Here is a 13,739-nt window from a genome sequence, read left to right on the forward strand (position 1 = left end):
CTTGACTTCGATTTATACCATTTTCAGAGGAAACAGGGTCGCACGATGATTTTTGTAAGCTTAATTTTACCCAATGTCTATCTATTCAAGCCCGCCAAATTATTCAAAGTTCTAACGTGCAGAGCTGGTATCAGGATCGCACCAACTTGGCACAATACGCACAGAGACGTGATACTTGTCTTTGACCGCTTTTCTACCTTGTCCATTCTTGAGGCAGGGTCTTCCAACTGACTTTTCCCCTCAAGGTGCCGCTCAGCGGTCATCGCAAGCGGTTGCTTCGAGCGAACGATTCGCCAAGCCTAAATTGCCTATTTAGGTAAAATTACATCTCGCTCAGCGAGAACAACCCCTTTTGGGCTATACACTCTTTCGCTCAGCGGAAAGTAATACGTTATTAAAACAATTACAAATTGTTAAGTGGTTTTAATTTCACTATAATTAACAGGTATTCTACGTAGAGAGATGAGCCTCCCGATCTTTTCGCGTCAATAATACCAATCACTACAGCTTAGGGTAAATATATACGACTCATCATGTCCGAGTTAGAGGGCTCTAAGTCACATTCTCTGTCCATTCAGGGCCAGGAGGACAGCGAACGCGCGGAGGCGGAAGTGGGAATAGAAGACAAGTCAGCGCAGAAAGAAGTCGGCTGGGAAAACGATGACGACCCCGAAAACCCCCAGAATTGGACTTTATCGAAGAAAGCAATTAATATCGGTATTGTCTGCATACTCGCATTCGTCACGTAAGCATCCCACCTATCTAGATATTCGACATTAAGTAGCTCCTTGATACTAAGACCTTCCATACCTTATAGACCTATGGCATCATCCACGATCGGACCAGCTATCCCACTTGTAGTCAGTGATCTTCATGAAACCCGCAAACCAGTAGTCGCCCTGGTGGTGTCGATTTACGTTCTCGGATTCGCGTTTGGGCCACTCGTAACATCGCCCCTCTCCGAATTGTACGGCCGTCGGTTAATCTACAACATCTCTAATGTCGTCCATTTGGCTTTTACCATTGGTTGCGCTCTTGCACCTAATATGGCAGTACTTATCGTATTTCGATTCATTGCTGGTTGTTTTGGCGCTACGTCGCTAAATGTCGCGGGTGGCAGCATCGCGGACCAAGTCCCACTCGCTAAAAGGGGTGCTGTAATGACGGGATTGTTCGCGGGCATATTTCTGGGCCCAGTGATTGGGTGAGTAACAGTGTTACCACATGTTTATCGATATCATCTATTAACATTTACCAAGGCCAGTTATTGGAGGTTTTCTCGCTCAAGGAGCCGGTTGGAGATGGATATTCTGGTTGCTCGTAATAATGGTAAGTTCACAACGAATGACCCGTATAAACAATGTGTGATCCCTAATATAGGACCCGAATAGATCGGCGTCATGACAGTCCTCACTTTCTTCTTCCTAACCGAAAGCCACGGTCAAACAATCTTACGCCGGAAGGCCGAACGTCTTAACAAGGAGAATCCCGATGCTTACAGCGTGCCCGTAGCTAACGTCCGCGCCGTCCTCCTTCGTGCCATTCTACGACCCATGCGAATGCTAATTCGGAGCCCGATCGTCACTGGCCTCTCAATCTATCTCGCTCTCATTTACGGATACTTATATCTCCTATTTACCACCTTCTCCACCGTGTTCGCCGACCAATACGGCTTCGATACCGGTATCTTAGGCCTCGCATTTCTCGGACTAGGAGTCGGCATGATCGTCGCTCTGGCAGTATTATCTTGGCTGAGCGATTGGCTCCAGGAAAAATCTACCAAGAAACACGGGGAATCCAAACCGGAGTGAGTAAACCATTTCACGACCAAATGGAATCAAATCCTAATACAAACAGATACCGTCTTCTTCCTCTCATCTTCGGCATACCGTTTCTACCAATAGGTCTCTTCGGCTATGGTTGGACGGCGCAGTACGCGGAGCACTGGATGGTGCCTATCTTTTTCACCAGTCTCGCTGGTGTTGGGCTTATATTCTCCTTCGTATGTTTCGCCCCGCCGTACTATCTGTTACATTCCTTAACTTACGCTCCCGCTTCATAGGTCCCGACGCAGATATACATGGTCGATGCGTTCACGAAATACGCAGCCAGTGCGCTCGCCGCTACTAGTGTTGTCCGTAGCATTTTCGGCGGATGTCTTCCTATTGCGGGATTGCCGATGTACTCTACCCTGGGATACGGTTGGGTAAGTAAAGGTTCCCGCCAGTTTTGAGGCGTAGTCATGCTAATGTTAGAATATCTAGGGCAATTCTCTGCTTGGATTCTTAGCTATTATAGCCTCAGTGGCTCCGTTCCTCTTCTTAAAGTATGGCGAGAAGCTTAGGACCAAGTACGAGGTTTCGTTCGATTAGATTAATACTATTCACCTGTCTACCTAGGTACGGTTAACAAGATAATTATTCGGGAAAAGACACGTGTAATACGGGCAGGTTACACCAGAAATTTGGGGTTAGGGTTGGGGTTTTGGTTTGGGGTTAAGAGAAAAAGAAAAAAGACGAGGAAGAGGAAGAGGAGGAAGAAGAAGAGAAGGGAAGGGAAGGAAAGAGAACGAAAAAGGGCAACATAACTTGAAAGGATTTAAATAGTTTCGACTACCTATATATTTTAGGTACTAAGTAATGTACATCGGAGGCTCGCTGGCAGAGATGATTATCTCAGAAAAGACATACGGATAGGTTACACCAGAAGCTCGGGGTTAGGGTTAGGGTATTCATAATGACGCCTCTCACTCAGGAGGACAAGTTAACCCTAACCCAACCACTCTGCCCAGCTAAGCAGTCGACTCCCCTTAGATTTATAGACAATCAGAAAGTAGAAAATAGGGGAACAGAACAGAAAAGAAATTCGCATATCAGCTTCATTCTCATCCCTACTTTGGGCCAGTTAATCCATTTCTGGGGATCATGAGGTAAAGCCCAACGCACCCATCCAGCACTCCAAGTTGACGACCAAAGGATGTTACCCAAATAATCTATAGTATCTTGCATTGGGAATGGTTTCTAAACGAACGCGACCAAGGCTATTTTCTTTAGCTGAAGCTTATATCTGAATGGTCTACTTGTCGGAAATTCGATATTCTGGAGCGTAGAAAAAGTAACAATAATGGGAATATCTCAGTTTGATAATTTATTGCGTCAGAGAAGAGTTTGGTATCGTGGTATAATTGTAGGTACGTGCAATCGTGCGCTAACATCCCTATAAGCCCTAAAACGAACTTGGGCGGGCTCAGCAGCGAACACGAGGACTTCAAAAGTCATCCACGAAAAAAGATACATAGCGCTGAAAGCCTGAGCCCAAGAAATAACAGAACTCCCAAAAGTTTAATCATCTGTGGAAGAACGCCTAGACCAAATGTGAGTCACCTTAAGCTCGAGTCTGATTTTAGTTGTTTTGCATGGGCCTACGCTTGGTCTAGCCGGACAGACATGTCCCGTCGGCTGTGTCATGGCGTTGATAGAAAAACCGATCATCCAGAATAATACCATAGGCCCTGAGACCTCGTTGGAACTGGCTGATAGGGCCATAGTGTCCTCCATACTCATTGCCGTCAACGGTTGAAGTTGGTGGTTCCTCGGTAAGTACATTTCAAGTTCCTAGTTGGTGGTCCGTTCAATGTGAGATAATGTATCGTGGGCTGTGAATTAGGTATATATATAATAGGAGGCCACCTAGATAGTGGTTTTACCCCCTAAAAGATTCGAGGCCGACGCTTCTGTAGGGGTGGGTGCCCCGAACCTGTAGCAGAAAATGGGAATGAAACAGCAATGCTACCCACCAAAACGTTTCCCTTCTCACTGCATACACTCGAGTTATTACACTTCCAATGTTCAAATATCGGGACTTGAAATTTCTAGATATGTGATGTAACGTCATGGGAACTCTTCATTATGCCCATAGCACTTACATAATTCAAACGGCTATAACTCGTGAATAATTCGAGGGCGAGGGATTGGAAAATCTTGCTGATCTAGTAAGCTTAGATGTAACGGAAAGTTTAAAAGCGTTCAGCTCTCCTCCGTATGCCCCTCGCTCTGGCTAAAAAGTTTCCGAAGAGCCAATATCTTCACAGACGACGAATCAGAATATCGACCTCTTGATACCCAACTAGCCTCTTATAAACACTTATAGGCTTATTCCATAACATTCGATATCGTTTTGCGATTTCCTAAATTGTAACAGATCTTTCTAATATAACCAATTGATCAAGTTCGCTACGTCAGCGTTGTCACCCTACCTACGTAACCAGCTGAAATAGCGGGATATAAATACCGGATCCGCCTAAACCTTGTTCGCTGCGGCACAGCGCCTAGGCGATTCCTTACCTGCAGACACCAAGTCAGCCCTACCTGGGTATGCGAGCGTCAGTACCTGAACCTTCCCCTCATCGATAGGATTCGAAATTCCTCATACATTCTCTCAAAATCATCATTCGAGTTCTCTAAATCTATTTAAGTACCCTCGGTTCGAATAGGGCGCTTATTCGCTTACCGACCTGTTTTCCCGGGTATATAAATACGTTAGTGCTTATAACCACCTATACTCTCGTTGCGCTTAGGTGGATACCTACCCAGATCTAATCCACAATGCGAAAATCCGTTGTTCGTCACGCGAAGAAATATCTTCACAGACCTCATTTTCATGAAAGGCCGGAGAATAGCGAAGCTAGCAACTCATCGCGTATTCTAGTTGATCGCAAGAAAGAAAATAGGACACCTCTCGCGATAGAAATTCTGGACCGTTTAGATTCAGTTGACCCTCAATTAGAATCCCCCCTCTTTGCTAAACTCCCCAGGGAAGTCCGTGAGCTTATTTGGGGGTTCGCTCTCACTCGCTACGAGGACCTTGACAATCTCTATCGAATAGATGAGCGTTATACAAGGCCAGGTCAAGCTGCACCATTGCGCGTTAATGTCGGACTGCTCCACACATGTCGGGCCGTATATATCGAAGCGTTTCTTACGCCCTTCCAAGTGAATCCGATAGTCGCATACGATGGGAATCATAAGGATATTCCGCCGGCTAACGTACTCACGCATTCCGTAGAGGATATGCTTTTCTGCCGCAAACTGAAATACTGGCAATTAGCGAATATATCGTCCGTGGAGATAACTGTCCAACAAATCAATTTAGAGAGCGGTACGTCGTTTGAAAGTGAGTATACGTAAGTAGATACTAATATGATAACCAGCCGCACTCGAGCGATTATCACGTTTAGTCGGGACACTGAGGCGCCATCATGGGCATGAGTGTAAAGGATACACTCCGGCGGGCTATGCAGATTTCGAGCCTTCGAAAACCAGGAAGGTCTCAACTGTGTCGTCGCAAAATCCACTAGTCGGCAGGAAGATTACTCATCTAAGTGTTCGCATGGCGCGTACTGATTGGTGGTCATGGGAGAGTGCTCCCGAGTATTGCGCGACTAACCCTTCGGATCGGCTGCGAATAGAACCAGCGATTAACGTGACGAATCTTGCGGCCCAACCGGAAAACAGCCTCGCCATGACAAGAGGGTACGAAGCACGCCTATCAGGTAAAGAGCCGGATTTCGACCTAGAGGGATTTGAGAAGCTAGGCCGCTGGGGGTTTCAAATCCAGGAATATTGGCCGGACCTAACAAAACTTGACCTCGTGCTGGAGACATTCGCATGCAAGCAAAATCAGCTCGATTACGTGATAAAGTGTGCTAAGCTGTGGAAATTTCCGGTGGAACAAGGGTACCATTTGGTATGGAATGGAAAGGATGAGGTCACTAGGTGGCTAGGTGCTCACTCGTATCAGTATGAGATGGGTCGATCTTGGTTCAAAGAACAGAACAGGGCTCGAAAAGACGACAATCCAGATCTACCACCAAAGCTGAAGTGGAGACCCGCTGGGGCTTATGACGGTGACCCGGCCGATGCACAGGAATTCATCATTCGAACGTTGACTTTTGAACGAAAAAGAGACGAGGACCGACCCAGGTCGGCTTGATGACATTGGTGATTTTAGGGGAAGTTCGAAGACGGCGGAGTTTCATGACCTACATATGTAGAGTCTCCCAATAGGATATAGAGTTCGGCGATGTTTAGAGATGATAGTACCTTAATTCCTACTTTCCTGTCTTTTTTTATTCTTTTTTGCATATCTCAATATAGGCGTCAATTTCATGGGATATGGAGTTCAACTAGACTATGCGACGTATATTAGCATGATTTCAATTCTAGTGTAAAATATCGAAAGGGAGGTAGGGCAGTACCTGTCCCTACATCAAGATACTGGCTGTGCTGTCACAATACGCCATACCTAGGTACTCGACCACTTCATCTACTTAGGTAGGCGTGTGGGACACTGTCGGCGAAAACTTTATCTTCGAGTGATACGTGTAGCTACTTCAATATGAATTTTAGATCATACGATACCCAGGTTGTTCCTTCCCTCAACCTCCCGTCGCAACCCTATGCGTTCCGTATGCAGCTTCCGACAAAGGTTCGCTCTGTGGCATAGTAACCAGAGCGCGCCTACCCAGGGAATATAGAACACTCTAGGAAACTAGGTATTAGCAACTGCGAATGCTTTGCTCAAACCCCAGAAGCGACTACTGTGCCTAACATTAGTGACTCATCTCTCAGTTTGAATTTTCATCTGGAAAGGTATCAATCCAACTTACGCGCACATCCATTTTCTATCATCGCTGTTCCAACAACTCAAAACAATTATTTCGACTTCGCAGGCTCGATCTTGTCTTTATCCTAGGCATCGTACATGAGCCAATATGGGGCGCTGGGGAATGAGTGAGTCTTGTGATATCCCTAACAGCATCGGCTCAATCAGGTCTAATTTTCTTCGTAGGGCTCTTCGAGGGCGACCAAAACATTGATATCGCACTACAGATCAATAACACCTTTGGGGAAGGTGAAAAAGATGACCTCTCGCTCTCTCATATGATACACCAAACAGACATGTTGGCGCCCATGATGATGCGCATGTACTACCAAACCTCAGAATACGGGGAAGAGCTTCAGGATATGGTGTCTAAGGCACGCGCGAAGCTCGACACTGATGGTTTGGGACGAAAACTCATGGATCATTGGCGCGCGAAGGAGACCGATAGGGGCGGGGAATACCGCTTCATCATCGCTGGGGCGCTATTGATGCGTGCTGGGGCCGAAATCGAGGAGTAAGTCCACATCTTAGTGGACCACGCGAATTGGTTGCCTTTCCCTTTTTTAATTGTCGTTTGGCGTGATACTGACTACATCTCATTGCTAAGGTCGGATATGCAACACCTCCGTGAATTGGTCCCACGTATTCATTGCAGCCCGGGATACGAGCTTCCCCTTTTCGATCAAGGCTTCCGTGGACCCGGGCGGGCCCAGTTTCTCGCGGCTTTCGACAATTACAAACCTAGTGTACCCCGCAACTACCAGGAACCAAGTTGTTTCCATTGTGGACAAGTTGGAGCCGACAGTGGAAAAGTACCGATGAAATGTGGTGGATGCCGCTCAGCATGGTATTGTGATAAGGTTAGCCATCCATGGTGTTCCCGTCGCTCATAACTCGAGCTGATGTATTATTCGTAGGACTGTCAGAAAGCCCACTGGAAGCAGTATAAGCCAAGTTGCATTGATCCAAGTCGAGCTTGGACTTTGAATGTCTAAATTCCCGCAATCTCTTCTGGAGTCGAAATAGGCTGCGTGTAAGAAATTTGCGCTATACTTTTGCTATATCAACTAGCCACTGCGGCTTTATGATCTCAGGCGGGCGCTGGAACTCGAAGTCCGCATATATGCATTATTAATCTTAGCGGGTATTGCAGAAATGTGGTTTGCTTGTTTCATGATATAATAGCGATGGCATCGGTGGTTATGTCGGTACCTAGCACTTAATGCCTACTTTAATACTCGCAGCTCAATTCACATATGAGTGAATACCGCGCCGGAATGACAACACAGCAAGCGGGTCTTGAGTAACCTTATAATCTTAGGCGCATACGTTTGACATTCGTCCGTCATACCGGCGCTATGGTTCGGGATCTAGGATCTCGCCCGGCTACCGTCATATGAATTCGTAGCCGGTGTTACCGGCGGAAAGGTTGAGGTGGGAAAGGCCACAAAAGATTCATGTTTGGTCAAACCAACGTACCTACCTAAGTTTCGGCTGTTGTTTCGGGGTATATCAGGGTCGTACATACCTAAACGTGTGTATGGGGGGAGTAGATTATCGTTCCTTTGCGTAAGAACCGTTTTTCTTATACTTATAAGATACCATCTTTTTAAGAGTGCCTGGACTTCAAAAGTTCTGAAGAAGGAAAAGGAGAGAAAATTTATGATAAGAAAAGAACCGTAAAAACGGCTTTTACGTAAGAAACTAGGTGGTTACACAACTTATGACAACATTAGTCCACCTTAAAAATAAAAAAAAGATTCTTTTAAGAAGAATCATTGTCTATGCCTACCTCCTGCCGTTTAGGTCGAAATAGTAAATTTCCTATATCAATGAGTACCTATTATATGAGGTCGGATATCAAACATATCCACGATTTTAGAAAACTGTCCTGGATGTAATCATTCCATGGGAGAACCATCCTTACTCTAGAAAATGTTGGCCTATGACTCCATCGTTAGCAAGTAGGATAGACTAGACCCCACACAACCCCGCACGAGGATGACCTACCCCATTGATCCTAGGCTTTTCCCCGCATACGGCTCCGAACTGGGGCTTCCCCTAGGACAACGTTACCTGCAGTAGAATTTTGTTCTTTTGTTTTCTGATTCGGCCTCATTTTCTACCCGAGGTCTAATTTAGAGCTCTTGGGTGAGAATAAAGCATCTGGATGTCCAAGAAAACCAGCTGAGGCCAGAAAACGGCCCGATAGAACTGCGCGATAATTGCCAATGGCACGACTACCTTCGAACTCTATTGGACTTTTGAATAGGAGGAATTGTTGGCGTCATCAATTCGATTTGTGGAACTGCGGATTGAAAACTTGATGAACTGTGCCGCTGAGGATTCTTGGCTCAAACTTTGAGTATACCTTCGAGAAGTGATCCGTACATATTTCAATTGAGATATAGGTTAAACCACGTTAAGGATCAATCCTATAGCGAATGGCCTTAGTTATTAATTTCGAACCAAACTATACAGACAACGTCGGGACCGTTCTGTATTTAGGAACTTCAACCTAGGTCAGTCAAATTACCATATGTAGGGACTATTCCTAGCTGCTAGGTGCATAAAAAACAACTAGAAAGGGTAAGTGGAGCATATTTATAGGCGGTTCCACGGTCCCGGCTCCTGGCTTCTTGGCGATGGCTTGATTAAAATTATCTGGCGCGGCCTTGATTGGGGTATAGTTTTACTCTACGTACCTGGTAATGACAAACGGAATTGTTTATAGTACAGAGAATGACCTCTATGCTGCTTGGATATCAATCCTCTACTACATGATCAGAGAAGGATCTTATTAAATTGTAGAAAAGGACGATATTTAAAGACTTTGGATTTTACGCATCGTGCCTAGCTTCCCCTGAAGATCCCCTAACTTCAGACTCTCTAGCTTATAAGAACATATTTATTAGTTGACGCCGCAATATTTTCATACTTGATATACCCCAACTAAGTCCCCAATTAAAGTAGGTGCTAAATAGGCAAGAGCCCGTCTTATGAAATCCTTCGTAATACAACTAATTTGGGGGCCTTTGGAGCTTGTGAAAGAATTTCGACTCTTGTAACTTGATTTTGTATGCTTAGCTTCGGGTTGCACAACCGGGTACTCCATCATGTCATCAACACAAATTGAGTATCTACCTGGTATCTACATGCAGGTTTGTACCTACCCCATACGTTGGTCACGGAACTCCCCGTAACCCTTACTTTGAGGAAGCCTCGATACTAGGTTTATGTATTGTGCTTTGTGTGTTGCTTTTTAAGGGTTTGCTTTTTATGACCCTTGGAGTGCGGGTACGTACCCAGAAGTCTAATCTCCAATGACTTGGGGATCGTCGCCTGTACATTCCAAACTCAGCCACGCCCAAATCTATTCTTCCTAAAGATTCCCTCAATTTTATGCCAATCTTTATTATGGTCATAGCAGACGCGGTCCCGTCATTCTCAGGTACCGGTTCTTTCAACATGCCGTAGTAAACTACCTAGTTACTGAACTAGTTCCCCAAAGCTGTCCCTTCAGTCCGGCCGCAGCAGGTCTTCCTCGAATCGGGTTTACTACCGCGTCGTCCTAGGCAAACAAACACGACAAAAACACGAAGACCTGGGCATATTCTTCAAGCGGAGAACCTTGCCGTTCGTGGTTTGGCTGTAACCTTGTAGCATGGGCATGGGGGATGGGAATCGAATCTTACGTAGGTGACGCCGACATCTCACCTTGCTCATGCAACACGCTGATCACCCGATCCACAACCTTGCAAGGGGACAAAGAGAGAGAGAGCTGTACCTAGCTCATCGAACTTTTTATTAATAGAGACCTGAGTCCAATCTTAATTTCTTGTTGTTTTCCGATGGTCTAACCCTCGCTCAAACTTCTTCTCGTGTCTTTCCATCGGATAAGTCAGTGCTACGGCCGTTTCCGCGCGTCCCACTACGGCCCGTTGACCTGACTTAACTTGACAGCCCGCCAGTGAAGTTTAATAGGTCCTTCCGGCCTGTACGATAGCCCGCTATGCGTTCCGCACCGTGGGTCGCCCTATTAGCGGTGACTGGCAGTACAGCTGTAAAGACGGTTAGTCATCTCATCCCCCATGTATTTTTTTCTTCATTTTCCTTGGGCAGCTATTGCGTTTCCTTCACACAAACGCCTTCCCAGTATCTAGGTAATGAAGGTTCTATCTATTCCTTCGAAGCTTACACCGGAAGGAAATATGTAAATTTCGCGCATCTGTTGTTGCAATTTATCGTATCCGGGTCTTCATTTACTACCGATAATTGTTTATGATTCTGTCCATGTATTTTTAAATTATGCAGCTTCACAAAGCTTTGACGCATATACTGCCGATTTCGCAGTTTGTGATTTCTGACCATTCCCAGGTTGATAAACGAGACCTAGCTCACTCGGAGCCGCACTATCCTTCACCATGGATGAACCCAAACGTGCCAGGATGGGAAGAGGCCTATGCGAAGGCTAAGGAGTTTGTCTCCAAGCTCACTCTTGCGGAGAAGGTCAATTTGACCACCGGTGTTGGGTGGGAAGGCGAGCAATGTGTTGGCCAAGTCGGTTCTATTCCACGATTAGGATTCCGCAGTCTGTGTATGCAGGACTCGCCGTTAGGCATTCGGTTTGCCGATTATGTTTCAGCTTTTTCCTCTGGCCAAACCGTGGCGGCTTCTTTCGACAGAGAATTGATGTATAAGAGAGGAAATGCTATGGGTGTTGAGAATAGGATTAAAGGCGTCGATGTCATGCTGGGTCCTGTCGCTGGTCCTCTTGGTCGTGCACCGGAAGGTGGACGCAATTGGGAAGGCTTTTCCCCCGATCCTTACCTGACCGGTGTTGGGATAGCCGAGACGATTAAGGGAATCCAGGATGCTGGTGTCGTTGCTTGCGCTAAGCATTTCATTGGAAATGAGCAGGGTAAGAGATGCAACACAATCCTTTATGGGATAACCGCTGATTATTATGGTAGAGCACTTCAGACAAGTCGGTGAATCACAAGATCGCGGTTACAACATCTCGGACACCATTTCGTCAAATGTTGACGACAAGACCTTGCACGAACTCTACCTTTGGCCTTTCGTTGACGCTGTGAGAGCTGGCGTGGGATCAATTATGTGTTCTTATAACCAAGTCAACAACTCATATGCCTGCCAGAAGTAAGCATCGTCTCCATGGGTTTATCTTCTTAATTTCAATACCCACAACATGTCGATCGGTCGAAAACTAACTTGGTTTATAATAGTTCAAAAATGTTGAACAACATCCTTAAAGGCGAGTTAGGGTTCCAAGGATTCGTCATGAGCGATTGGCAAGCTCAGCATTCCGGCGCAGCCAGCGCTGTAGCTGGACTCGATATGACTATGCCCGGAGACACAGTCTTCAATTCCGGATTTAGTTTCTGGGGAACGAACTTGACTCTTGCAGTATTGAACGGTACAGTGCCCCAATACAGAGTTGATGATATGGCGATGAGAATTATGGCTGCCTACTTCAAGGTTGGCAGGACTGTGGAGGATCAAATTCCGATTAGCTTCGATTCCTGGACCCGAGACACATATGGCCCTATACATTTTGCCGCGAGTGAGGGCTACCAACAGATCAACTGGCATGTCGATGCTCAAGAAGATCACGGTGACCTTATCCGTGAAATAGGCGCTAAATCCACTGTCCTGCTGAAGAATGCGGGCGCTCTTCCGCTTAAGAAGCCAAAGTTCCTCGCAGTAATCGGCGAAGATGCAGGCCCTAACCCACTGGGTCCGAACGGATGCTCGGATAGAGGTTGCGATCAGGGTACTCTCGCCATGGGTTGGGGTTCGGGAACCTCCGATTTCCCTTACTTAGTTACTCCTATCGACGCATTGCAATTCCAGGCTCTCGAAGACCGCACTCGCATCGAGGCTGTCCTCAACAACTCCGCGTCAAGCACAATTGAGACGTTGGTCAAGCAAGAAGGCGCAACTGCTTTGGTCTTTGTCAATGCGGACTCCGGAGAAGGATATATTGAGGTTGATGGGAACGCAGGCGACCGCAAGAATTTGACTCTTTGGGGCAATGGCGATGAACTCATCAAGAATGTTTCGTCATGGTGTAACAATACGATTGTCATTATTCACTCCGTCGGGCCCACTCTTGTCACAGATTGGTACGATTCGCCCAACGTCACGGCTATCGTGTGGGCTGGTTTACCCGGTCAAGAGAGTGGTCGTTCAATCGTAGACGTTCTCTACGGTAAGGTCAACCCGGCTGGTCGAACACCCTTCACTTGGGCAGCGAAGCGAGAAGACTACGGAACCGACATTCTTTACGAACCCAACAACGGCAATGGTGCCCCCCAGCAAGATTTTACTGAAGGCGTATTTACGGATTACCGGGCCCTAGACAAGGCTGATATCAAACCCATCTTCGAGTTCGGATTTGGATTGTCATACACGACATTCGAATATTCAGACATTCAGGTCGAGAAGACTAACGCCAGTCAATACAAGCCTACTACTGGCAAGACAGCCGAAGCCCCGGGTTTTGGCAACTATTCAACTGAACTTGAAGACTACCTTTTCCCGGAGTCTTCTTTCCCGTACATTTGGCAGTACATCTATCCTTATGTGAACACCACAAAATCGCTCAAGGATGCATCGATGGATCCCGAGTTTGGTAAGAGTGCGGAAGAGTTCCTACCGCCAGGAGCTACGGACTCCGACGCACAGGACCTCAACCCGGCTGGTCCAAGTCTAACCGCCGAATCTGGCGGCAATTCCCAGTTGTTTGATGTCTTATACACGGTTACCGCGCAGATTGCCAACACAGGTAACCTAGCGGGTGATGAAGTTCCACAATTATACGTCTCCCTTGGTGGAGAGGATGATCCTAAAATTGTCCTCCGTGGCTTTGACCGCATTACCATCGAACCGGGCTGCTCGGCGACTTTCCGCGCAGAGCTCACGCGTCGTGATCTAAGCAATTGGGATGTAGAGACCCAAAACTGGGTTATCACCAGCTCCCCGAAGACCGTGTATGTTGGATCCAGCAGTCGGAAACTACCGCTGAAGGCTACGCTATCATAAAGCGGCCATAG

The 13,739-nt window shown here is 46.5% G+C and overlaps 4 protein-coding genes across 4 annotated transcripts; all 4 read left to right on the forward strand.

Moving 5' to 3' along the window:
- The first annotated feature begins 398 nt into the window (after positions 1-398).
- F4822DRAFT_374704 (major facilitator superfamily domain-containing protein) lies at positions 399-2,554 on the forward strand. Its single transcript, XM_051456329.1, has 7 exons — positions 399-745; positions 818-1,204; positions 1,260-1,329; positions 1,392-1,807; positions 1,858-2,002; positions 2,063-2,206; positions 2,265-2,554. The coding sequence occupies exons 1-7, from the start codon at positions 534-536 to the stop codon at positions 2,370-2,372; spliced, it is 1,482 nt and encodes a 493-aa protein (XP_051310621.1). The 5' UTR covers positions 399-533; the 3' UTR covers positions 2,373-2,554.
- A 2,050-nt stretch (positions 2,555-4,604) lies between these two features.
- Positions 4,605-5,991, forward strand: F4822DRAFT_433387 (uncharacterized protein; the record flags this gene model as incomplete). The annotated part of the gene is made up of 2 exons (XM_051461831.1): positions 4,605-5,157; positions 5,210-5,991. The coding sequence occupies 2 exons, from the start codon at positions 4,605-4,607 to the stop codon at positions 5,989-5,991; spliced, it is 1,335 nt and encodes a 444-aa protein (XP_051310622.1).
- A 781-nt stretch (positions 5,992-6,772) lies between these two features.
- Positions 6,773-7,658, forward strand: F4822DRAFT_433388 (uncharacterized protein; the record flags this gene model as incomplete). Its single annotated transcript, XM_051461832.1, has 4 exons — positions 6,773-6,791; positions 6,850-7,177; positions 7,271-7,523; positions 7,581-7,658. 4 exons carry the CDS (start codon positions 6,773-6,775, stop codon positions 7,656-7,658), a joined length of 678 nt encoding a protein of 225 aa, XP_051310623.1.
- A 3,313-nt stretch (positions 7,659-10,971) lies between these two features.
- F4822DRAFT_433389 (glycoside hydrolase family 3 protein) lies at positions 10,972-13,728 on the forward strand (the record flags this gene model as incomplete). The annotated part of the gene is made up of 3 exons (XM_051461833.1): positions 10,972-11,584; positions 11,637-11,823; positions 11,910-13,728. The coding sequence occupies 3 exons, from the start codon at positions 10,972-10,974 to the stop codon at positions 13,726-13,728; spliced, it is 2,619 nt and encodes an 872-aa protein (XP_051310624.1).
- Between the last annotated feature and the right edge of the window lie 11 nt (positions 13,729-13,739).

Source organism: Hypoxylon trugodes (assembly GCF_022578975.1).
Source record: "Hypoxylon trugodes strain CBS 135444 unplaced genomic scaffold F4822scaffold_9, whole genome shotgun sequence".
Classification (NCBI taxonomy): Eukaryota; Fungi; Ascomycota; class Sordariomycetes; order Xylariales; family Hypoxylaceae; genus Hypoxylon; species Hypoxylon trugodes.

Coding starts and splice junctions, on each gene's coding strand:
- F4822DRAFT_374704 (XM_051456329.1), top strand. CDS start 534: ATGTCCGAGTTAGAGGGCTCTAAGTCACATTCTCTGTCCATTCAGGGC. Junction 1,330..1,391: donor TCTGGTTGCTCGTAATAATG/GTAAGTTCACAA, acceptor GGACCCGAATAG/ATCGGCGTCATGACAGTCCT. Junction 2,003..2,062: donor TTGGGCTTATATTCTCCTTC/GTATGTTTCGCC, acceptor CCCGCTTCATAG/GTCCCGACGCAGATATACAT.